This window comes from Eulemur rufifrons, chromosome 7 (assembly GCF_041146395.1).
Source record: "Eulemur rufifrons isolate Redbay chromosome 7, OSU_ERuf_1, whole genome shotgun sequence".
In the NCBI taxonomy this organism is placed as follows: Eukaryota; Metazoa; Chordata; class Mammalia; order Primates; family Lemuridae; genus Eulemur; species Eulemur rufifrons.
The window spans coordinates 153,417,113-153,442,899 of record NC_090989.1 but is presented as its reverse complement, the minus strand read 5'-3'; the positions used below and the strand labels follow the sequence as shown (position 1 = coordinate 153,442,899).

At 40.4% G+C, this 25,787-nt stretch overlaps 1 protein-coding gene across 1 annotated transcript; it reads right to left on the bottom strand.

Moving 5' to 3' along the window:
- Window positions 1–14,802: 14,802 nt before the first annotated feature.
- Window positions 14,803–24,313, bottom strand: FBXW12 (F-box and WD repeat domain containing 12). Its single transcript, XM_069472038.1, is given in 9 exon segments — window positions 14,803–14,943; window positions 15,023–15,201; window positions 15,701–15,911; window positions 17,056–17,214; window positions 18,168–18,377; window positions 22,481–22,587; window positions 23,200–23,372; window positions 23,562–23,599; window positions 24,224–24,313. Coding segments are annotated over 9 exon segments (1,308 nt in total).
- Window positions 24,314–25,787: the final 1,474 nt, after the last annotated feature.

Genomic DNA, 25,787 nt, shown 5'->3' with positions numbered 1-25,787 from the left:
TAAGAGAATTGAAAAGAACAAACTTATATACACAAGTTTGATAAGTTAGATAAAATGACAAATTTCTAGAAAATCACAAACTATCAAAATTCACCCAGCATGAAACAGATAATATGAATAGTATTGTAACTATTAAAGACTTTTTAGTTAAAAAATTTTCCAAAAAAAAAAAGTGATCTCCAGGCCCAGATGGTTCTGCTGGAGAAGTCTACTAAACATCTAAAGAAGAAATAACACAAATTCTACACAATCCTTTCCAGAAAATGGAAGATGAGAACAATTCCCACTCATCTTATGGGGCCAGCATTATTCTGATACCAAAATGAGACAAAGATCATTTAAAAAAAACAAAAAACCTACAGACCAATATCTTGCATGAACACAGAAACGAAAATGATCAACAAAATATTAAATGGAATTCAGCAATATGTAAATGAATAATATAAAATGACCAAGTGGGGTTTATTTTAAGAATGCAAGGCTGGTTCAATATTCAGAAACCGATCTATCCAAAAAATAAATGAAGAAAATTCCTTTTACAACAACATAAAAAAATGAAATACTTAATAAATTTAACCAAGGAGGTGAAAGATCTGTGGACCAAAAACTATAAAATAGTACTGAAAGAAATTGAAGACATAAATAAATGGAAAGCTATCCTATGTTCATGATTTAGAAGAATTAATATTGTTAAAATGTCCATACTACCCAAAGTGATCTACAGATTCGTTGCAATCCCTATCAAATTTCCATGACACTTATAACAGCAATGGGAAAAACAATCCTAAAATAAGTATGGAACCACCAAAGACCCCAAATAGTTAAAGCAATCTTGAGAAAGAAAAACAAAGCCGGAGGCATCACACTATTTGGTTTCAAGATATATTATAAAACTATAGTAATCAAAACAGCATGGTACTGGCATAAAAGCAGATACATTGACCAATGGAACAGAATAGTGAGCCCAGAAATAAACCTCCATATTTATAGTTTATTTTTGACAAAGGTGCCAAGAATACACAATGGGGAAAGGACAGTCTCTTCAATCAATGATGCTGTGAAAACTGGATATCCACATGAAAAAGAATGAAATTGGGACTTTTCCCTCATACCATATACAAAAATAAACTCAAAGCCGGTGCGATGCTCATGCCTGTGCCTGTAATCCTAGCACTCTGGGAGGCCAAGGTGGGTGGATCGCTCGAGGTCAGGAGTTCAAGACCAGCCTGAGCAAGAGCGAGACCCTGTCTCTACTAAAAATAGAAAGAAATTATCTGGTCAACTAAAAATATATATAGAAAAAATTAGCTGGGCATGGTGGCACAAGCCTGTAATCCCAGCTACTCGGGAGGCTGAGGCAGGAGGATCGCTTAAGCCTAGGAGTTTGAGCTTGCTGTGAGCTAGGCTGATGCCACAGCACTCACTCTAGCCCGGGCAACAGAGTGAGACTCTGTCTCAAAAAAATAAAAATACTTGGTAAAAAGTGTCGGAGAGAATCCCATCCTTCTCTATATTGGAGAATAGTTTATGTAGGATGGGCACCAGTTCTTCTTTGTAGGTATGTGCACTGCCTGGGGAATGGACACGCTTGAAGTTCTGACTGGGGGGGATGGGGTAGGGGGAGGGGATGGGTGCACACCTACATAATGAGTGCGATGTGCATTGTCTAGGGAATGGACACAATTGAAGCTCAGACTCGGGGGGGATGGGGAGGCATGGGCAATATATATAGCCTGAACTTTTGTACCCCCATAATGAGCTGAAAAAAAAAATTAAAAATTAAAAAATTAAAAAATAAAATAAAAATAAACTCAAAATGGATTAAAGATTTGACCATAAGACCTGAAACTATAAAACTACTAGAAGACGGCCGGGTGTGGTGGCTCACGCCTGTAATCCTAGCACTCTGGGAGGCCGAGGCGGGTGGATTGCTCAAGGTCAGGAGTTCGAGACCAGCCTGAGCGAGACCCCGTCTCTACTAAAAATAGAAAGACATTATATGGACAACTAAAAATCTATATAGAAAAAATTAGCCGGGCATGGTGGCGCGTGCCTGTAGTCCCAGCTACTCGGGAGGCTGAGGCAGTAGGATTGCTTAAGCCCAGGAGTCTGAGGTTGCTGTGAGCTAAGCTGACGCCACGGCACTCACTCTAGCCTGGGCAACAAAGTGAGACTCTGTCTCAACAAAAAAAAAAAAAACTACTAGAAGAAAACCTAGGAGAAAACCTCTATAATATTGGTCTGGGCAATGATTTTTTTTGATATGATCCCAAAAACAGACAATGAAGGCAAAAATAGGCAAATGGGATTGTATCAAACAAAAAGCCTTCTGCATAGCGAAGGAAACAATTAACAGAGTGAAGAGGCAACCTATAGATTGGGAGAAAAATATTTGATAATGGGTTAAAATCCAAAATGTATAAGAACTTGAGACAGCATCAAGATGCTGACTAGACACAGGTAGTATGTGCCTCCTCCACAGAGAGAAACCAGAATAGTAAACAGATTCTCACATTCCAAGCAGACCATCTAGAAGAGAACACTAGGATTCACCAGAGAAATGATGGGGAGCACCAAAAATAGGTAAGGGGAAGGATCAGGGCAAGTGCCCACCTGGGGACTGGCTAACAGCCAGGAGAAACTCCTGGGTGTAGTGAAAGAGTAAGAGAGAAGCCCCCAAGGCTCTACTCTCTGACACAAACTTTTATGATCTTGGCTACAAGAACCGCCTCCCCCCACCCCATGCAGGTCTTGGGCCTAACATAGGGAACTGCTTGGAGATTGCACAGAGATGCAATCTCTTTTAGAGAGGGAACCTCTCTAAACCTTTAGAAAGGGAACCCATGTGGAATCCCACAGGCATCCATACCTAGAGCAGCTTCAGCCAGGCACTGTTCTAAGAGCCTAGATATTGGGGAATCATGGGCAAGCTGGCAGCCACTGTGCAGCTCTATGGAGGGATAAAGGAGCCTAGGTGCTCCCATACACTCTTGGGAAGGTCCCCATCACTCTGATGTGGGTTGCTGTTGAGATCGAAACATGAGCAGACAGTACTTTACATAGTTTCTCATGTACACTGTTTGCCTGGGTGGGGCCCCAGCTTTTCCAGCCATAGGTCCCAGGTGCCATTTTGATAGTTTAACATTGGGCTGCACCCATCCTTAGGCTGAGTTTGGGTTGATGAGGCTGCAGCCCCCACCTGGCTAGGGAAGGGCAGGGAAACCAGGCTTTGCAGTGTGCATCTGGGATGGTGCCCACCATCCTGCAGCTGGCTGCTGTGGGACTGAGTCTTAAGTGAACTGCATTCCCCAGTTTCCTGCTAGTGCAGCCTGCCTGAAAAGGGCCCAATCATCTCTAGTCACAGACCTAATGTGCCATTTTGGGAGTTTAAAGCTGGGCAGTGCTTCACTCTGGAGCTGAGTTTGGACTGATGCAGCTGCAGCCTCACCCAGCTGAGAAGGGACACGGGGACCCAAGCTCTCCTCCACACACCTAGGACAATTCTGACTGCCCTGCTATGGGCTGCTGTAAGACCAAGACATGAGTGGACAACACTCTCCCCAGCATCTTGCCCACAATGTCTTCCTGGAAGGGGCTCCACCCTTTCTGGTCACAGGCCCAAGGTACCATTTTCAGAGTTTAAAGATGGGCAGCCATGTCCTTGGACCTAGTTCAAGGTAACATGGCTTCAGCCACCACCCAGCCAGGAAGGGACAGGGGAGACAAAGCTTTCCTAAGCACAATTAGGACAATACTCATTGCCCTGTTTTTTTTTTTTTTTTTTTTTTTTTTGAGACAGAGTCTCACTCTGTTGCCCAGGCTAGAGTGAGTGCCATGGCGTCAGCCTAGCTCACAGCAACCTCAAACTCCTGAGCTCAAGCGATCCTCCTGTCTCAGCCTCCCAAGTAGCTGGGACTACAGGCATGTGCCACCATGCCCGGCTAATTTTTTCTATATATATTTTTAGCTGTCCATATAATTTCTTTCTATTTTTTAGTAGAGGTGGGGTCTCGCTCTTGCTCAGGCTGGTCTTGAACTCCTGAGCTCAAACGATCCGCCCACCTCGGCCTCCCAGAGTGCTAGGATTACAGGCGTGAGCCACCGCGCCCAGCCTCATTGCCCTGTTATAGGCAGCTGTGGGACTGGGGACTAGCCTGCCCAATCCATTGCAGCTACCAGTAACACCAACATGAACATCTGGGTCCTAGTGGGTGGCTCTACAACTGCCCCTGCCACCTCCCACATCACACCAGCTGCAAAGGGGCCTAAGAACCTGCCACACACCCAGCCCCTACTCCAACTACTAGCTTCTGAAAAAGCCACTTGAAGGCCCAAGAATTGGCCCCTCAGGACACACTAACACTGCTGCCGGTGTAAGCTGCCCTGAGGCCTAAAATCAGCATACTGAGCCCACTGCTTCCACCACTGGGGCCCAAAGACTGGCTCAGCTGGTGTTTACATCCCCAGCAAAACTTTACCACAGCTTCAGCTAATAACTGTTCCCTAAGTCACCAAGGAAATCACAGATGCCACTGACCCTGTGTACTGCCTAAGAAATACAAAGATCACACTACTTCAGGCACCCCAAATCAAAGCCAAAGTGTCCTACTCAATCAATAACATAAATACATCTTCAGGAAAAAATTTTCCCCTTCAAAAGCAATTTCAAAAAATCAGAACAAGCAACTGTTACATCAGATGCACAGATAGCAATGGAAGGACACAGGAAACATGAAAAAGCAAGGAAATATGCTACCAAGGGACCACAACTGTCTAGCAATGGATCCCAATAAAAAAAAATTTCTCATAATGCCAGTTAGAGAATTCCAAATATTGATTCTAAAGAAGCTCAATGAGATGCAGGAGGAATCTGAAAACCAATACAGAGAAATCAGAAAATCAATTCAGGATATAAAAGAGAAATTTACTATGGAGATAGATATCTTAAAAAATAAAATGAAATAAAAATTCTGGAGCTGAAAAATTCATTGAAGGAAATACAAAACACATTTTAAAAGCTTCAAAAACAGACTAGACCAAGCAGAAGAAATAATATCAGAGCTTGATCTTTTGAAATAATCTAGTCAGACAAAAATAAGGAAAAAGAATAAAAGAGAATGAAGGAAAGCCTTCAAGATGTTTGGGACTACATAAAGCTACTAAATCTATGAATTACTGGTATTCCCAAGGGGGAAGAGAGATCAAAAAGTTTAGAAAACCTATTTGACGAAGTAATTGATGGAAACCTCCCAGGAATAGCAAGAGCATTAGACATTCTGATACAGGAGGCCTGATGATTCCCAGGCAAACACACTGCAAAAAGGTCTTCACCACAGCATATTATAACCAGAATAAGTAAAAAAGTGAAAGAATTTTTAAAATCAGCAAGATAAAAGCATCTAGTCACTCCATCAGACTAATAGCAGGCCTTTTAGCAAAAACCTTATTGGCCAGAAGAGACTGGGATGTCATTTTCAAAGTGCTGAAAACAACTGCCAGCCAAGAATTTTATGTCCTGCCAGAATAAGCTTCACAAATAAAGGAGAAATAAACTATTTTCCTGACAAGTAAACACTAAGAGAATTCACCACCACTAGACCGGCCCCACAGGAAATGCCAAAAAAGTCCTAAATATGGAAACGAAAGTCAATATTCACTACTATGAAAACACATATACATATAAAACTCACAGGTCTTGCAAAAGAATCACACTAAGGAGGAAGAGAAAGGAATTAAATGGCAACATAACAGAAATGCAGCAAATGAAAGACAAAAGGACATCAACTAGAAATCAACTAACAATATGACAGGAACAACACCTCACATATCAATATTTACCTTGAATGCAAATGGATTAAATGCTCTGCTTAAAAGATATAGATTGGCAGAATGGATAAAAAAAAATGATCAAACTATATGCCACTTATAAGAAACTCATCTTACCCATAAAGACACATATAGATTGAAAGAAAAGGGGTGAAAAAGATATTCTACACAATTGGAAACCAAAAGCAAGCAGGAGTAGCTATACTTAGATAAAACACACTTTAAATTCAAATCAGTAAAAAAAGACAAAGAAGGTCATTATATAATGATAAACAGATCAATTCAGCAAGAGAATATAATGATCCTAAACTTATAAGCATCCAAGATAGGAGCCTCCAGCTTCACAAAGCAAATATTACTAGACCGAAAGAGACAGCAACACAATAATAGTGAGGGACTTCAACACCCCATTCATAGCACTAGACAGATCATCAAGACAGAAAAATCAACAAAGAAACATTAGACTTAAATTGGACTTTAGGATCAAAATGGACTTAACAGATATTTATAGAACATTCCACCCAACAAATACAGAATATATATTCCTTTCATCAGTATGTGGAATATTCTCCAAGATAGACCATACTTTAGGCCATAAAACAAATCTTAACAAATTAAAAACTGAAATCATGTCAAGTATCTTCTAGGACCCACAGTGGAATAAAGCTAGAAATCACTATGAAGAGGAACTTCAGAAACTATAAAGCACATGGAAATGAAACATGCTCCCAAATGATCACAGGATCAATGAAGAAGTAAAGATGGAAAGTAAAAAAATTTTTGAAATGAATGAAAATGAACACAATATGCCAAAACTTGTGGGATACAGAAAAAGCAGTGCTAAGAGGGAATTTTACAGCATTAAATGCCTACATCAAAAAAGTAGAAAGATCACAAATTAACAACCTAACACCATACCTTAAGGAACTAGAAAAACAAGAACAAACCAAAACCCAAAATAGGTAGAAGAAAAGAAAGAACAAAGATCAGAGCAGAACTAAAGGAAATAGAGATAAAAAAAATTACAAAAGATCAATGACATTAAAAGTTGGTTCCTCAAAAAGATAAAATGAATAAACCACTAGCTAGACTAACCAAAAAGAGAGAAATTCCAAATAAACACAATCAGAAATGAAAAAGAAGACATTACAACTGATAATATGGAAATACAAAAGATCAGAGACTATATGAATGACTATATGCTTACAAACTAGAAATCCTAGAGGAAATGGATGAATTTCTGAAAACATACAACCTCCTGAGATTGGACCAGGAAGAAACAGAACTCCTGAATAGACTCCAATAACAAGTAGTGAGATTGACTCAGCAATAAAAAATTTCCTAACAACAACAACAACAACAAAAAAGCTCAGGACCAGATGGATCCCCAGCTGAATTCTACCAGACAGACAAAGAATAACTAGTGCCAATCCTACTGAAACTGTACCATTTTTTTTGAGATGAGGAAGTCCTCTCTAACTCATTCTTTGAAGCCAGTATTAGCCTGATCCCAAAGCCAGGAAAGGATGCAACAAAAAAAGAAAACTATAGACCAGTATCTCTGATGAACACAGATGCAAAAAGCATCAACACAATACTAGCAAACTGAATCCAATAGCACATCAAAAGGATAATTGACCACAATCAAATGGGTTTTAGCCCAGAGATGCAAGGACGATTCAACATATGCAAGTCAATACATGTGATTCACCACATAAGCACAATTAAAAACAAAAAACATTTGATCATCTCAATGGGTGTTGAAAAAGCATTCAATAAAATCCAGTATCCCTTCATGATAAAAATCCTTGAAATATTTGGCATAAAGGGAACATACCTCAAAACAATAAAAGCCACATATGACAAACTCACAGCTAATGTCATACTGAATGGGGAAAGTTGAAAGCATTCTCCCTAAGAACTGGAACAAGACAAGGATGCCCACTTTCACTGCTTCTATTCTACTGGAAGTCCTAGCTAGAGCAATCAGGCAAGATAAAGAAATAAAGAGCATCAAAATTGGAAAAGAGGAAGTAAAATTATCAACAGCAAACAGAGATATGATCTTATAGCTAGAAATCCTTAGGGACTCCTCCAGAAGACTCTTAGATTTGATAAATAAATTCAGCAAAGTCTCCGGCTATAAAATCAACGTACAACAATCAATAGCATTTCTATACACCAAAAATGACTAAGCTGAGAACCAAGTCAAGAACTCAATCCAATTTACAATAGCTCCAAAAAATACCTAGGAATAAATTTAACCAAGGGGGCAAGAGATCTCTACAAGGAGAACTACAAATCATTGGTGACAGAAATCATAGATGACACAAACAAATGGAAAAACATCCCATGCTCATGGATTGGAAGAATCAATATTGTTAAAATGACCATACTGCCCAAAGAAGTTTACAGAATCAATGTAATTCATCTAAAATACCAAGATCATTTTTCACAGAATTAGAAAATAAAATTCTAAAACGTGTATGGAACCAAAAAAGAGCCTGAATAGCCAAAGAAATCCTAAGCAAAAAGAACACAACTGGAGGCATCACATTACTTGACTTCAAATTATATTACAAGGCTATAATAACCAAAACAGCATAGTACTGGCATAAAAGTAGACACATAGATCAATGGAACAGAATAGAGAATCCAGAAATAAAACCATATACCTACAATCAACTGATCTTCAACAAAGCGGACAAAAATATACACTAAGGAAAGGACATACTATTCAATAAATAGTGCTGGGAAAATTGGATAACCATATGTAGACGAATGAAACTGGATCCCTATCTCTCACCATTTACAAAAATTAACTCAGGATGGATTAAAGACTTAAATAAATGTAAGACCTTAAACAATAAAAGTCCTAGAAGGAAACCTAGGAAGAACATTGGCCTAGGCAAAGAATTTGTGACTACAACTCCCCACAAAAATGCAATAAAAACAAAAATAGACAAATGGGGCTTAACTAAACTAAAAAGCTTCTGCACAGCAAAAGAAATAATCAAAAGAGTAAACAGACAACCCATGGAATGGGAAGACGTATTCACAAGCTATGTGTCCAACAAAGGACTAATATCCAGAAGCTACAAGGAACTCAAACAACTCAGGAAGAAAAAAAAACAAACAACCCAATTAAAAAGTAGGCAAAAATAACATGAATAGGCATTTTTTCAAAAGAAGATATACAAATGGCAAAAAAAAAAAAAAAAAAAAAAATATGAAAAGATGTTCAACTTCACTAATCATCATGGAAATGCAAATTAAAACCACAATGAGATACCATCTTACTCCAGTTAGAATGCCATTATTAAAAAGTCAAAAAAGAATAGATGTTGGGACAGATGTGGTGAAACAGGAATATTTATACACTGTTGGTGGGAATGTAAATTAGTACAACCTTTATGGAGATCAGTATGGAGATATCTCAAAGAACTAAAAATAGATCTACCATTTGACCCTGCAATCCCTCTACTGGGCATTTACCTAGAGGAAAAGAAATCATTATATCAAAAAGATACGTGCACTCATATGTTTATCACAGCACAATTCACAATCACAAAGGTATGGAATCAACCTAAGTTCCCATCAATTGATCAGTGGATAAAGACAATGTGGTATATACCATGGAAAACTACTCAATAATAAGAAAGAATGAAATAATGTCTTTTTCAGCAACTTGGATGGAACTGGAGGCCATTATCCTAAGTGAAGTAACTCAGGAACAGAAAAAGAAATGCTTCATATTCTCACTTGTAAGTGGGAGCTAAACTATGGCTACACAAGGGCACGCAGAGTGGTATAATGGACATTGGAGGCTCACAAGGGGGGAGGGGGAGGAGGTGAGGGATGAAAAATTATCTATGGGATATAATGTACACTACTTGGGTAATGGGTACACTAAAAACCCAGACTCCACCATTATACAATATATACATGTAATGGAATTCAAAACTTGGACCCCCCTACATCTATTAAAAAAAAAAAAAAGAAATAAGCCACATCATATATAAGAACTCAAATAACACTATAGCAAGAAAACAAACAACCTGATAAAAATGAGTGAAGAACTTGAATAGACATTTTCCCAAAGAAAACATAAAATGGCTAACAGGTATATTAAGAAAATGTTCAACATTACTAATCATCAGGAAAATGCAAATTAAAATCACAGTGAGATATCACCTCACACCTGCTAGAGTGACCATTATGAAAAAGATGAAAGATACTAAATGTTGGTGAGGATGTGGAGAAAAGGAAACCCTTGTACATTATTGGTGGGAATGTAAATTAGCGTAGCCCTTATGGAAAACAGTATGGAAGATCCTCAAAAAACTAAAAATAGAACTATATATGATACAACAATCCCACTTCTGGATATATATTCAGAGAATTGAAATTAGTACATCAAAGGAATATCTGCACTCTCATCTTCACTGCAGTATTATTCACAACAGCTAAAATATGGAATCAACCTAAATGTATGTCAATGGATGAACAGATAAAGAAAATGTGGTATATATACACAATAGATACTATTCAGCCCTAGAAATTCTAAGAAGGGAATTTTGTCATTTGCAACAGCATGATGAGCCTGCAGGTCATTATGTTAAGTGAAATAAGCCAAGCACAGAAAGACAAATACTGCATAATCTCACTTATATGTGGAATCTAAAAAAAAAAAAATTGAACTCACAGAAATAGAGAAGAGAGTAGAATCATGGTTAACAGATGCTGGGAGGGGAAAGGTAATGGGGAGTTGTTAGTCAAAGGGTACAAACTTTCAGTTAAGTAGGAGGAATATAAGTTTCAGAGATCTATGGCATAGTAGGATGACTATAGTTAATAATAATGTATATTTGCAAATTTGCTAAGAATAGATTTTAAATGTTTTCATAGAAAAAATAAGTACATGAGGTGATGTATATGTTAATTAGCTTGATTTAATCATTCCACAATGTATACATAAATGAAAATATTACATTGTATCTCATAAATATATAATTATTATTGGTTACTTAAAAATTTAAAAATAAAATACTATGTCTCAACCACAAATAAAAAAAATATAATCTGTCTTACTAATAACCTAAAAAAGAAAAACTATATGCTTATAACAATTTATGCAGAAAAAGTATTTGAGAAAATTAAACATCTATTCATGAAAAAAACCCTCAGTAATCTAGGACTAGAAAGAAACTTCCTCAACCTAATAAGGAGCATCTACAAAAACATAAAGTGAATTTGACTTCTATTCCAGCCTCTTAGAAAGATACAAAACCCAAAAAACAAAAATTACAACCATACAGTGAATATAATAATGGTGAAAGACCAAACACTTTCTAATCTAGTTCAGGGATGTCTGTTCTCTATTCCAACATCACACAGAAGGTTATAGCCAATGCAATAAGGCAAGAATGAGTAAAAGTATACAGATTGGAAAGAAAGAAAATTGTCTCTATTGACAGATGACCTGATTGTCTACACAGAAAAAAAAGATGAATATATACATATTCATCCAATATATAAATAAAAGTTATTAGAATAAGTAAGTTTATCAAGGTTGCTGGATACAAGGTCAATATACAAGTCAGTCATATTTCTATGTACTAGAATTGAAAAATGGAAATTAAATAAGACAGTGCTCTTTAAAACAGCACCAAAACATGAAATACTTAAGTGTAAATTTTGCAAAGTATGCACAAGATCTGTATTCTAAAAACTACAAAAACACTGATGAAAGAAATTAAAGACCTAAATAAATTGAGATACATGGGTTCATGGATTAGAAGAGTCAAATAGTAAAGATGATAATTTCTCCCAAGTTTATCTATAGAGCCAATAGAATTCCAATATAAATCCAGTAGAATTTCTGTAGAACCTTACAAATTCTAAAATTCATGTGGAAACAAGGGAATCAGAATAGTCAAAATAGGCCGGGCGCGGTGGCTCACGCCTGTAATCCTAGCACTCTGGGAGGCCGAGGCAGGTGGATCGCTCAAGGTCAGGAGTTCGAGACCAGCCTGAGCAAGAGCGAGACCCCGTCTCTACTAAAAATAGAAAGAAATTATATGGACAACTAAAAATCTATATAGAAAAAATTAGCCGGGCATAGTGGCACATGCCTGTAGTCCCAGCTACTCGGGAGGCTGAGGCAGTAGGATCACTTAAGCCGAGGAGTCTGAGGTTGCTGTGAGCTAAGCTGACGCCACGGCACTCACTCTAGCCTGGGCAACAAAGTGAGACTCTGTCTCAATAAAAAAAAAAAAAATAGTCAAAATAATTTTGCAAAAGAAAAATTGGAGGACTCACATCATCTGATTTCAAAGTTTCTATAAAGTTACACTTTCAAGGTAGTGTGTTATTAAAGAAAGGATAGACATATAGATCATTGGAACAAAAAGGGAGTCTTGAAATTAACCCATACATATGCAGTCAATTTTTGACAAATGTGAAAAGGCAATTCAATGGAGAAAGAATAGCTTTTCCAAGAAATGGTGAATAACTGAATATCCATATGCAAAAAATAAACCTTGTTAATATATCTTGTCCTTACAAAATCTAATTCAAAATGGATAATAGACCTAAATGTAAAACCTAACACTATAAAAATTTAGAGGAAAACATAGGAGAAAATCTTTGTGACTTTGAGTTAGGCAAAGATTTCTTAGATACAACACCCCAAGCCCCAAGCCTCATCATTTTAGAAGAAAAATTGGACTTCAAAGTTGAGAACATCTGCTCTTTGAAAGACACTGTTAAGAGAATAGAAAGACGAACCACAGAGTGGTAGAAAATATTTGCAAATCCTTATATGATAAAAGACTTATATCCCAAATATATAAACAACTATCTAAGTTCAACATTAAGAAGATAAACAGGCCGGGCGCGGTGGCTCACGCCTGTAATCCTAGCACTCTGGGAGGCCGAGGTGGGAGGATCGCTTGAGGTCAGGAGTTCGAGACCAGCCTGAGCAAGAGTGAGACCCCATCTCTACTAAAAATAGAAAAAAATTATATGGACAGTTAAAAAATATATATATATAGAAAAATTAGCCGGGCATGGTGGCGCATGCCTGTAATCCCAGCTACTTGGGAGGCTGAGGCAGAAGGATCGCTTGAGCCCAGGAGTTTGAGGTTGCTGTGAGCTAGGCTGACGCCACAGCACTCACTCTAGCCCGGGCAACAGAGTGAGACTCTGTCTCCAAAAAAAAAAGAGAAGAAGAAGAAGAAGAAGATAAACAACCCAATTTAAAAATGGTCAAAAGATTTGAACAAATACTTCAACAAAGAAGATATTTGGATGGCAAATAAGTAAACAAAAAAATTGCTCAAAATCATTGGGAAAAGGCACACAAATCACAATCAATCACTACATACCTATCAGAATGTAAAAAAGATAAAACAAAATCCAAACAATACCAAATGGAGAAACTGGAAACTCTCATATATTGCTGGTGAGAGTGCAAATAGGTATAGCTCCCTGGGAAAGCGTTTGCAATTTCTCACAAAGTAAAACATATGCTTACCATGTGACCCAACAGTTCTACTTTTAGGTAAATGCACACAAAAATCTATTCACAAATGTTTACAGCAGTTTTATTTATAATCATCACAAACTGGAAACAACAGAAATGCTCCTCAGTTGGTCAAGTGATGAACCGTGGGGTATCTATACAGTAGAGCACTATTCAGCAATAAAAAGGGGTGAACTACTAATGCACTCAACATGGGTGAATCTCAAAAACACTCTGCTCATTGAAACAGGCCAGGCACAAAGGAATATATACTATATAATTCCATTTACATAAAATTTTTTAAAATATACACTAATTTAGATGTCTAGAAAGCAGATCAATGGTTGCCTGGTGCTGGAGGTGGCAGGAGGGATGGGCTGCAATGGGGCGTGAGGAAACTTTGGGAGTGATGGTCCATGGTTTTATTGTGCTGCTGATTATAGAATTTTATATTTTTACCAAAACAAACTGTGTTGAGCAACTGGATTCTATTTGGGGAAAAACAAAAAATTTCTCTGCCTTATAAAAAAATTCAGATAGAAAAAAGATACAAAGTTATGCAATATTGGACACCTGATATGGTGGGGAAGTATTAGAAATTATTGAAAGGAAATGATTATTTATGATTGGTGTAGGCTAAGATTAGATACAATACATACAGTAAAAAACATGAAAGTGTGCTAAGCATAATTGCATATACTTAATTATAATATTTTTGCCTCAAAAACTCTAGAAATAACTTATCTGAACATAGAAATTGTACCTCTTAAAAAAATTAACAACAGCTGCATGATACTCCATTAAAATTACCTTAGTAATTTAAATAATCTTTCGTTTGGGTGGTTAAGTAGTTTCCAGCATTTAGTAGTCACAATGACACTCTAATGTATTTTTAATCATTGTATTACCTTCAGTGTAAATTCCTTTTAGTGGCATTAGCAGTTCGAAGGGTATATGTATATGTATTTTGTTAGATATTGCAAAAAATGCACTATAAGCATTATAATGACAAACAGTCTGAAAGAAAATATTTGTACAGCATATGAAAGACAAGACTTCTATGTACAATATATAAAATCTCAAGGAAAATAATTTAAAGGCAAGCAAACCAGAGGAAAAATTAGCAAGATGAAGATTAAGGCAACTCACTGAAGAAGTAACCCAAATGATGAATGCACTCAAAAAAAGTACAAACCTTGAAGTAAAGATAGGATATCGAGGATATAGTCTTCCATACACTGCTTGTGGGAGTATAAATTGAGAGCCCCTTTGGAAAGTCTTTAGACATCTATTGCAAGTGCTGTGACTTCCAAGAACTAGCAATTCTCTTTTCAGGCGTAAGTTTACTCCTATCTATCCTCAATCAGAATCATGGAATAAAACCTACTCACCCTTTATTTTAATGTGGAAATTAAAAAATTTCAGTGAAAGTTTAGATCACAAAGCAGGGCTCACCGGCTTGGCAGCGGCTGATCATGCTGCATGTGTCCCAGGTGACAGCAGCTCTTGAGGTACGGATAGCGGCCTTCTTCTTCCCACATGTACACATGCAAAGAGTCATCCAAGGATGTAGTGAGGACATGGAGAGAATCCTTCAAAGGACACCCTGAGTGAGTGGCCACAAAGTCAAAGTCAGATCAAAAGCAGTGGGGAGAGAAGGGTCATACGTACCACCCACAAGTCGACAATGGTTTCCTGGTGGTGCTCAAATTGTTGCAGCAGGAGGCCATTGATGGTGAAGAGGAACAAGTACGGCCCACTCGAAAAGACGATCAGGTTTTCGGCACTGGCTCCCATCCACAGAGGACTCTGCACATGAACTGGTAACAGGAAACTTCCAATCTGATGTGCTGTTTTCATACAAAACACATATGTGCATACACACACACACATGCAGGTAAAGATGGAATCATTTCATCAGAACAATACCCTTACACTGAATGGAAAAACATACTCCCTACTCCCACGGGCCTTCAGTCCTGTGAGGAAAACAGAGGGTAGTCCAGTTCCCCGACAACATGTCTCTGACCACGATAAAGGGAGCCATGACTCAGGCACAGAAGGCTGTGGATGAGAAATAATCGCTCGGGCATTGAGGGAAGGCCTGTAGTGGGAAGGGGCATTAGAATCCAGGCCCTAAAACATGATGGCAATCTCAGCATGTCTGCCCAGGGTGGAGTGCAGAGGTCAGCATGGGTGTTAGCGTCAAACAGGCGTGGGCTCACCCCCAGCCAAAGAAATCCCTGCTCCCTTTACACAGATTGACCTGTTTACGTGAATTCACAGCTTAACACAAATGCCTGTGTGACACGGAAGAGAAGCAAGCGTTTCTGACATGGCGTAGGCTACCTCGGATGACTGTTTGGCCCTTAGTGCTCTCGGTTGCTAGATCAAAGGTGGCAAATCCCGTCGTTTTGGTAGTCTCTTTTCGGAACATCAGTGTTATCCTACTTTCCATCCTTGGGGTCCAGCAGGCTCTGTAGCATGATGCACACGGGAACTCCAGAGACAGAGGGATGCTGTCTTCTGATGGTTTTAGTAAGCTCTCTGTGAAAAATACCTGAAGAGAGAGTATTGCATGTGTCGTCAGGTGAAGGGGGAAGTTGTGGCATCTTGGTGCAGGAGTGACTTCAGAAAAGCTTCCTTAAAAATCCCCATCCTGCGGCCAAAGCTCTATTCTGCACCTCAGGAAGGGTCGAATGGTTGCTGCTCGTCACTTCAACATACAGGGAACTATCTTTCTATCCTCCCTGTCACGTTCACAGGTAGAATGGAGTCCCTGAAGCAAGGCAATGGCAAGAGGTTATGAAACCATCTTGTCACGTTGAAGCCCCGATCAAGTTGAGGTTGACGCTATTGGAGAACTAGTCAAGGGCTGTTTTGCTTTTACTACCTCCTGCCTTAACTCCTTGCTCTTTGGTGGCCAGTCCATGGGTGCCATGCTACAGATGGCCTGCTCAAAGGCCAAAGACTTCCTCAGAGGGACGGTCAGAAGCTGATGCACATTTATTTACTTGTGGGCTTCTCTGTATTTTCCAGCCAAGGCAGATAAAAGGAAAGCAAAAGAGAACAAAGATCTTTTTTTTTTTTTTTTTTTTTTGAGACAGAGTCTCGCTCTGTTGCCCGGGCTAGAGTGCCATGGCGTCAGCCTAGTTCACAGCAACATCAAACTCCTGGGCTCAAGCGATCCTTCTGTCTCAGCCTCCCAAGTAGCCAGGTCTACAGTCATGTGCCACCATGCCCGGCTAAATTTTTCTATATATATTTTAGTTGTCCAGTTAATTTCTTTCTATTTTTTAGTACAGACAGGGTCTTGCTCTTGCTCAGGCTGGTCTCGAACTCCTAAGCTCAAACGATCCTCCCGCCTTAGCCTCCCAGAGTGCTAGGATTAGGCGTGAACCACTACGCCCAGCCTCCAATTTCTTGATACCTCTCTCAACCTCTTCCATCTCTTTGGCAGATTCAGGCTTCCTGAACAAATTTTCATTAATAAACATTTGCCGTGGCAACTGGATATTATGGTTTCACAGAGCATTGTTTCCTGACTATAGAATGCATTCCCCTTGTGATATGGCCTTAGACAGCAAGGAGCAGTATGCCTAGTCCTCACTGAGCTCTGCAGTTTCTCTAAATATTTTCTAACCCGACCTTCCTAACGCTTGACCCTCCCATCTGGAAGTTGGGGCACACAGAGTCGCACCTACCTTTGAGAAGATATTTTGATGTATCCCACCTGCAAAGACCCATTTCTTGTCAGGAGAGCAGTGTAGAAGATCAACACTATGTTGAAATGCATTGACTTTTGAAATATTCTTTAATTCAGGCACTGCAAATGTGTAGATGTCCCCTTTAGAATCACCAACCTGAAATCAAAGCATCCTTGCCATAGCAATAGAAAGAGACGTGAAATCCTAAAGTACACAGGAGGCAGCACTGTCTACAGCAAGATATGCCACATAATGAAGGTCAAAACCTCTGAGCAGCCTGCCTCACACATTGTTGGGATGATCCCATAGAATAAAACTTTCTAAGCCCCAGAAGCACTCTTCTCATGGATAGTTATTCATTAGCATATTAACACTATACTTTTTCTCAATGTCTCCCCAAACCCATCTCTCCCTCCACTGTCCCTGTTCTGGTTCATGGACCATACAACACACACTTGAAAGAAGAGACATATATGAAACAATTCAGGAAGTTTTCTGTTTCTTTTCTTTTAATTTTAATTTTTTAACTAATTTTTTTTTTTTTTTTGAGACACAGTGTCGCTTTGTTGCCCTGGCTAGAGTGAGTGCCGTGGCGTCAGCCTAGCTCACAGCAACCTCAAACTCCTGGGCTTAAGCGATCCTACTGCCTCAGCCTCCTGAGTAGCTGGGACTACAGGCATGTGCCACCATGCCAGGCTAATTTTTTCTATATATATTTTAGTTGTCCAGATAATTTCTTTCTATTTTTAGTAGAGACGGGGGTCTCGCTCTTGCTCAGGCTGTTCTAGAACTCCTGACCTCGAGGGATCCACCCGCCTTGGCCTCCCAGAGTGCTAGGATTACAGGCGTGAGCCACCGCGCCCAGCCTGTTTCTTTTTTCTTTTTTGAAGAATGGCTGAGGAAATGTACTTGAGTTAGGTCAAAGGCCAAAATGGTATGGAGGTTTATATGGCAACATCCCTTGGAATATTGTGACTGACTCTCAGGCTATGTGAAAGGGATGACTCCAGGACGACAGATTGGGATGTGACAGTAATGGGAACTTGACACCTGTCAAGGCAGCAGGCATTTTGGTTTGTGGGTCCCCTCCAGATTCAGGGCTCACTTACCATTAGGAATGGGCCATCCTTTGAGAAATGGGCTTCCATGGAAGCACAGGTCCACGGCATGACAAAAGCAGCCAGAGCATCCCTGTCCTGACAATTCCACACTTTGATAGTCCCCTCGATATCGAGAGTGATTACGAGATGCATCTGAGGAATTGTTGCCAGATACACGATGCTGGACTCCTGGGCGGGGCTCGACCACATCATGGTGCCCTAGAGAACGAGAGTAACACTATCTGTGTCCAAGGAGCTCTTCGCACCTACTGTGCTTTCTTTCTGCCCATGTTTATTTGGAAGCCTCTTCAAAATCAGATCCACTTCTTGCTTCTGGGAAAAGGATATGAAAATTCTAAACATCTCAATTATTTGTGGGCAGTGAACATGAAAACAGGAACTATGCAATATACTCAGAGACAGGAACTCGCTACATGACAGGCATAAAGAATGATCAGACTTCCCGGGCTCAGATCAGTTCTGCCTCTTACTAACCATGCAACATTCAGCAAGGCACTTATTACCATGGCTTCTTGGCTTCTTATGGGGCTGTGATTACATTTCACAACACATGAAACATACTTAGTATTATGCCTAGGACACAGTAGGAGCTCAAAAGGTATTACCTATCATGCAAATTGTTATTCCATCATCAACTTTGTACATTGCAAACAAGACAGAATAGTTTCCTTTCTAGAATTTTCTTCAGCCTTTTTGAAAAAAATATAAAGTATATCATAAAAAAGAGTAAAAATATTAATGTAAAGTTTAATAAATTTTTATTAATATAAGTGAATACCAATGTACTACTTCTAAGCCCTCCCAAAGTCCCCTTGCACTTATTCAATTTAATAACCCCTCCAGGCCGGGAGCAGTGGCTCACACCTGTAACCCTGGCACTCTGGGAGGCCAAGATGGGAGGATCACTTGAGATCAGGAGTTTGAGAACAGCCTAAGCAAGAGCAAGACCCCATCTCTACTAAAAATAGAAAAAATTATCCAGGCATGCACCTGTAGTCCCAGCTACTCAGGAGGCTGAGGTAGAAGGATGACTTAAGCCCAGGAGTTTGAGGTTACTGTGAGCTAGGCTGATGCCACAGCACTCTAACCTGGGCAACAGAAACTCTGTCTCATAAAATAAAATAAAATAAAATAACCCCTTCATTCCTCTCAAAGGTAATTACTACTTTGATTCCTAACACTATAACAGGTTTCCTATATAGTGATATCTATTGCCATGTAGAAAATTCTCTCAAGATTTAGTGGCTTAAAACTACAAGCCTAATTTCAAAGTTTTTGTTGGTCAGAAATTCAGGTGTAGCTTAAAAAAGTAATTCTGCCTCTGAGTCTCTTGAGGTTAAAGTCAAGTTTGAGTTTCAAAATGGCTCACTCACATGGCTGGTGTTGGCTACTGCCAGGAATCCTCAGTATCTCACCACACAGATCTCTCTGGAGGGCTGCTTGAGTGTCCTTATAATATTGTGGCTGTGGCAGTGGCTACCCAAGATCGTGACTTCTATGGGCCAAGGATATTTGGGCCATCTTAGAGATTGGGTGCCACAGTCTACCCTGTGGGCCCTAATTATTCACTTCCCTCCTATATGAAAATACACTCACCATCTCCCAATGCCCCAAATGTCTCAGACCATTACAAAATCATTGCAAAGTCTAGGATCTCACTGTTTAATTAGGACCAGGTGTAGATGAGGCTCTTTAGATTCAGTTCATCTTGATATGAAAATCTTTGACCTAAATATAGACATTATCTGCTACCTGTACCCTCAAAGGACAAGAGTAGTCATAGGATAACATAACCACTGTCATTCAAAAAAGGTGAAAATTGGGGCTGGGTGCAGTGGTGCACACCTGTAAATCCTAGCTATTCAGGAGGTTGAGGCAGGAGGACTGCTTGAAGCCAGGACTTTGAGACCAGCCTGGGCAACATAATGATGAACCCATCTAGAAAAAAAAAAAAAAAAAAAAAAGGGAAAATAGAAAAATGGGGGCAAATGGGGAAGGGAAGCACCAGTGAATCCCTGTTACACAGAAATTTTGAAATCCAATAGAGAACATGCTGACAGTTTGTTGATTAGAATTTAAGGCCTGAGAAAGATTCTTTGTGACTCTTGGCTCCACTTTCTAGGTTCTTGGTTCTGTCCTCTGAGTCATCCTTCCCTTTCCATATATGGCCCAATCTTGCAGCCAAGTAGTTTTTGTAGCCTGCTTCCTATCTGTAAAAGTTTTGGGATCCAAAGACTTCTTTTCCTTTTGTAATGTTTCAACCCCTTTAAGCCCAAGCTGGCAGTGTTTCTGCCAATATAATTCTCTTAAAAATTTTGTGGATCTCTTAAGAATCTTATTGGAGTTTACACCCTAGACACATGCCACATGAGTCTTTGCAACAAATCCTTTTATATCTTGGGCTTCTGCTGGGGGTGCTGAGGATAATGCGTTAAGCTTTTTAGAAGTCCTACTGCTTAACTGAAGAGTTCTCTGAGACACCTCCTTAGATCTTTCTAAAGTCTAACAAAGAATTTTGCAGCCACCCCCCTTTTGGTTTCATCTTTATAGTATAATTTACTGACAGTGCTCTGGATAGATCTTTTCTTGGAATCCATTTTTTAAATTTCAGCATAATTTCCTATCTGGATATTTTCAAAGCTAGCAGTTCCTAGCTCACTTTAGTTTGGCAGTCTTTATCTTCTCTCTCTCTCTCCTCTTGTGTTTTACTGTAAGAAGCAAGAAGCAACCTCATTGAGAATGCTGCCTGGAAATCTCCTTAGCAAGGTTACTCAATTCATTTTTAATTGAATACATTTTTAAATTTTCACCTTACCATGGGTCACAGTGTTGTTAAACTTTTGCTGCCATATAACAAGGATCCCTTTTCCTCCAGTGTCCAATAACATTTTTTACCCTTTCCTTTAAGCCCTCATGGCAGGGCATTCGATTTTTGCTAACAGTCTCTTCAAGGCCCAGCACTCTCCTTAGAGTCTTTCCAACTTTTCATTGCCTGGTTTTAAGGCTTCTTTAATGTTTTATGTTTTGTTATGGCAGCACCCTACTTACAAGTAATGAAAACTATACTAGTTATCTCTTGCTGCATAACAAATTACTTAGCAGCTTAAAGCAACAAACACGTTATCTCACACAGTTTCTGTGGGCCAAAAATTCAACGGTGGATTAACTGAGTGGTTCTGGTTTAGGGTCTCTCATGAGGTTGTAGCAAGACGTCAGCTGAAGGCTTGACTGGGGCTGGAGGATCTGCTTCTAAGATGGCTCACTCCACATGACTGCAGGTTGGTGTTGGCTATTGGCAGAATATCTGAATTCTTTGCCATGTGGATCTCTTCATTGAGCTGCTTGAATGTTCTCAGGGACATTCAATTTCCCCTAAAGGAAAATTATCCAAAAGATACCCTTCTAGAATTTTTTTTAGAGACAGGGTCTCCACTCTGTCACCCAGGCTGGAGTGCAGTGGCATGATCATAGCTCACTACAATCTCGAACTCCTGGGCTCAAGTGATCCTCCCACCTCAGCCTCCCAAATAGCTGGGACTACAGGTGCGTGCCACTATGCCTAGCTAATTAAAAACAAATTTTTTTCATAGAGACAGGGTCTTGCTATGTTGCCCAGGCTGGTCTGGAACTCCTGGCCTCAAGTGATCCTCCCACTTTGGCCTTCCATAGTGCTGGGATTACAGGTGTGAGGCACTGCACCTGGCTCCCTTCTAGATTTTTAAGGCTTTTCCCTGCCACCTGATATATTCATAAAACAGTATTTCTCATAGTTCAGAAGACCCTGAGTGAGAGTCATGCAATTGTTTTTTTTGTTTTTTTTTTTTTTACAGGGAGGGAGAGAGAAATCCAAACAGGGAAATCCAAGGAAATACAATAATTTGGAACTCACTTTGGGGTCTTCCAAATCCCACTCAGTGCTCCTTACACTACATGTCCCTATAAAACCTTTGTGCTTCTGGGAGGTCATCTGAGTTAGAGACCACTTTCTGAAAAAGTCCATATAATAAATGCCAAACATTGACACACAGACAGTAGAATAGGTAAAAAAGAGGATATAGCCAAAAGATTGTTTCACAAAGTCACTCCATCTTACTGGTAGAAAATAAATCCTGGTACAAGTACATATATAGAAACATATTAAAAAGTGAATTCTCCGTGTCTGTGATCTAAATGAAAAGGTTACAAATGACAAGTTAGAAAACCTGCTTTGAAACTTTGTTTCTGTTACCACTTCTGTTGTGTATGTGCAGCAGGATGGATGCAGGTATGCATTACTTTTGCTACTCATTGGCCAGGCTCACCTCTCGCACATCCCAGGTATAAAGTGTGTGCTTTGAAGACACAACACAAACAACTGACTTCTTTTGTCCATCCATTGTGAAGCCGTTTGCTGAGAGATAAGCCACCTCTTCAAAGACTCCTAGAAGGAAGTACAGATAATACTTGGCCACTAGATAGTTGAGGGATGACCCAAACCAAATAAAGATACTTTTATGTTTTCCTGTACTCTCTCAGGGGAAGATGGAAATTGGGCTTAAAAGTCAGCCAAACGTGGGTTCCCTTTGCAGACTGGCCATTTGAGAGATACCGGCCAACTTGTTTTTCCTCTTTAATCTCAGTTTCCATAGATATAAAACAGATAAAAATCTCTCTGAGAACTGTTCTATGAGTTTTAAGAGTTATCAGGAATAAAGTGAGCAGTAGAGCCTCTGTTATTTCAGAGTTTCCCACTAATTTTTTTCAGCTTTTTATTCTAGGAGGGATGGGAAGCCTTTGGGAAAAGGGAGACACAGGGCCTGATTTTATGTTGTGAAAAGATCACTCTGGTTTCTTCATTCAGCGTAGAGCACGGGGAATGAGAGAGGAAAGGAGTGTGGGGGGACTAGTCACACGGCTGCCACAGCAACCCTGACCTGTTTACATTTTAATTCGTTTGCACTGGAGAACACAGAGCTGTATACAAGAAAAATAAAATCGAGCAGACTTCTGACAACAAGTTTATCGTGTTCCTCTAGGGTACATGTCTCCATACCTAGGTCCGCAGTTACTTCTTTGCAGATAAAGTCATCTGGTTGTGCCAGTGCCATCTGACGCTCTTCCTTTATTTGGCGGAGGAAGAACTGCTTCCATGTCTGTGTGCCCAGCCTCTTAGAGGTGAGGCCGCAGAAGCCCCATCTCTTCAGACACAGTGTTCTGTAAACAGTCACAATCCCATCAGGCTGTCCTCAGTTCACCTCCTCAGAGCCACTGCTACATCTCATGACCCTGCACTCACCCTGACCTTGCTGCTTGCCTCCCTCAGCACGGGCCTGGGTAGAGTGCAGGTGTGCAGTCGGACACCTCCTCTCCCTCCCCACCGTACCTGCCCCTTCACCTACTCACCTCCACAGGTGATCACTGTCTGCAATCCTATTCCAACACTATGGAGAAAAAGGAAGAGATGAGCAGGCTGTCAGAACCCAAGTGTTGGCTCCTCCTCTGCTATCATTTGCTCTGGGAGCTGGGCCCACAGGGGTTAATCAGACAGGGTCCCAGCTATCAAAGAACCCCATGTTGGGGAGACAGGGAAATGGCAACAGCAGAGACCTATCTGCTAATACAGGCACTCCGCAGGCCAGTGAGAGTTCAGAGGAAGAAGTGCTGATTTCCTAGGGCTTGAAATGGGAGCCTCAAGGACCATTTAGTCAGCACAACTCCTGTACGTCAGCTGGTCCTTTGCGTTTAACAGACTATGAGGCGCTCAGGTGAACGATGCTAACTCCCAGGTGCTCAACTGTCCCTCTGCTGTTCTGCAAATTGGTGCTCAAACTGCTCAAGAGAAGTGACTGAGCCTCGGGGACACTGGTATATCAGAGCTGAATGGGTGGGTCTGAACAAGGTAAATTTAAGGAATGAAGGAAGGCCGTGTGGTCTGATGCTGGGTGGCCGAGATCCCATGGCTGAGGGTGAGAGGGGGAAGGGGCCTTGTGCAAGAACTGACAAGGCAGGGTGGTGGAGGGGTGTGGGAAATTCAGACAGAGCAGTGGAGGGTGGGGAGCCTTTACCTTGTTCACTTGGGAGACCTGCAGCAAGCTGAACGCATCCAGGAAGGAGAAGATTAGTGCCACTGGCACATCAGGCAATTGGATCTCCATTTTACATGGCTGGAGCCCACATCCAATCTCTTCTCCTCGCCAGGTTGCTCTGAATTTAAAGGCTAGGCCAAAGTCTGCAGCGCTTGTAAGGATTTCCACGTGCAGCCCATCTGGCTCTGATAGAAACAAGCTGCAGGTGTGCAGACCCTCTGCCTGGCCTCCACTTTGGCCTCTTCCCTGGGGCCAGATCAAATTATTGGAGTAGGAAATCTGCTTGCCACATGTATGTGTCTACCTTGGGACATTGAATCTGGGGTCAGCAGGGCCCCTCTCTCAGCGCCAATACAGCCTCTGGGTTTCTGCCTTTGTGCTTTTAACTTTCCAGCAGAAGGGGAAGAATGAACCAGACAGGCTTCTCGGCAGAGGTCTCCGCTAAGGGAGCAGGCCTCGTCTGAGATGGCTCCATAGCCAGTGTCCTACCGTCACTTTCCTACAGTCAGGAATCTCCCCAAAACCTGACAACTCATCCCACCATTTTCTATAGAAAGTATTATGGACTGAATGTTTGTGTCCTCCAAAAACTTATGTTGAAATTCTAACCCCTAATGTGATTGGAGGTGGGGCCTTTGGGAGGTAATTAAGTCATAAAGGTGGAGTCCTCATGGTAGGAATAGTGCCCTTATAAAAGAGGCCCCCGAGAGCTCCCTTGACCTCCTCCTGTCCTGTGAGGACACAAGAAGTTGGCAGTCTGCAACATGGAAGAAGGCCCTCATCAGAACCTGACCATGCTGGCACCCTGACCTTGGACTTCTGGAATCCAGAACTGTGAGAAATAAATTTCTGTTGTCTGTAAGCCTGGTACTTTGTCTAGCAGCCTGAACTAAGACAGGGTCCTTCTGTGAGGCTCCGTGGTGATGACTTGTCCTATAAACTGCTGTGTCCAGGCTGACCCACAGTAGTGATTCTCAGAGGCATCATTTTTTTCTACAGTGTTATCTGCTCCGTTAACCAAAACCAGATTCAGCTGTTCAGTGATAATTAAATGTCCTCTTTCTCAGAATTTGGAATAGAAAACTTTTCATATTAATAGGTCCATGAAATATAAACCTCCTCTCTATAGGGAAACCACATTTTTCATTTTGTTGAATTAGATCCATAGGAAACTTAGTTTGAAGAAAATATAGTTTAAAGAAAAGGAAACTAGGCCAGGTGTGGTGGCTCACACCTGTAATCCTAGCATTATGGAAGGGCAAGGTGGGAGGATTGCTTGAGCTCAGGAGTTCCAGACCAGCCAAAGCAAGAGCAAGACCTCATCTCTACTAAAAATAGAAAAAAATTAGCTGGGAACTAAAAATAGAAACAAAAAATTACCCGGGCATGGTGGTGTGCACCTGTAATCTCAGCTATTCCGGAGGCTGAGGCAGGAGGATTGCTTGAACCCAGGAGTTTGAGGTTGCTGTGAGCTAGGCTGATACCACAGCACTCTACCCTGGGTAATAGAGTGAGGCTCTGTCTAAAAAAAAAAAAAAAAAAA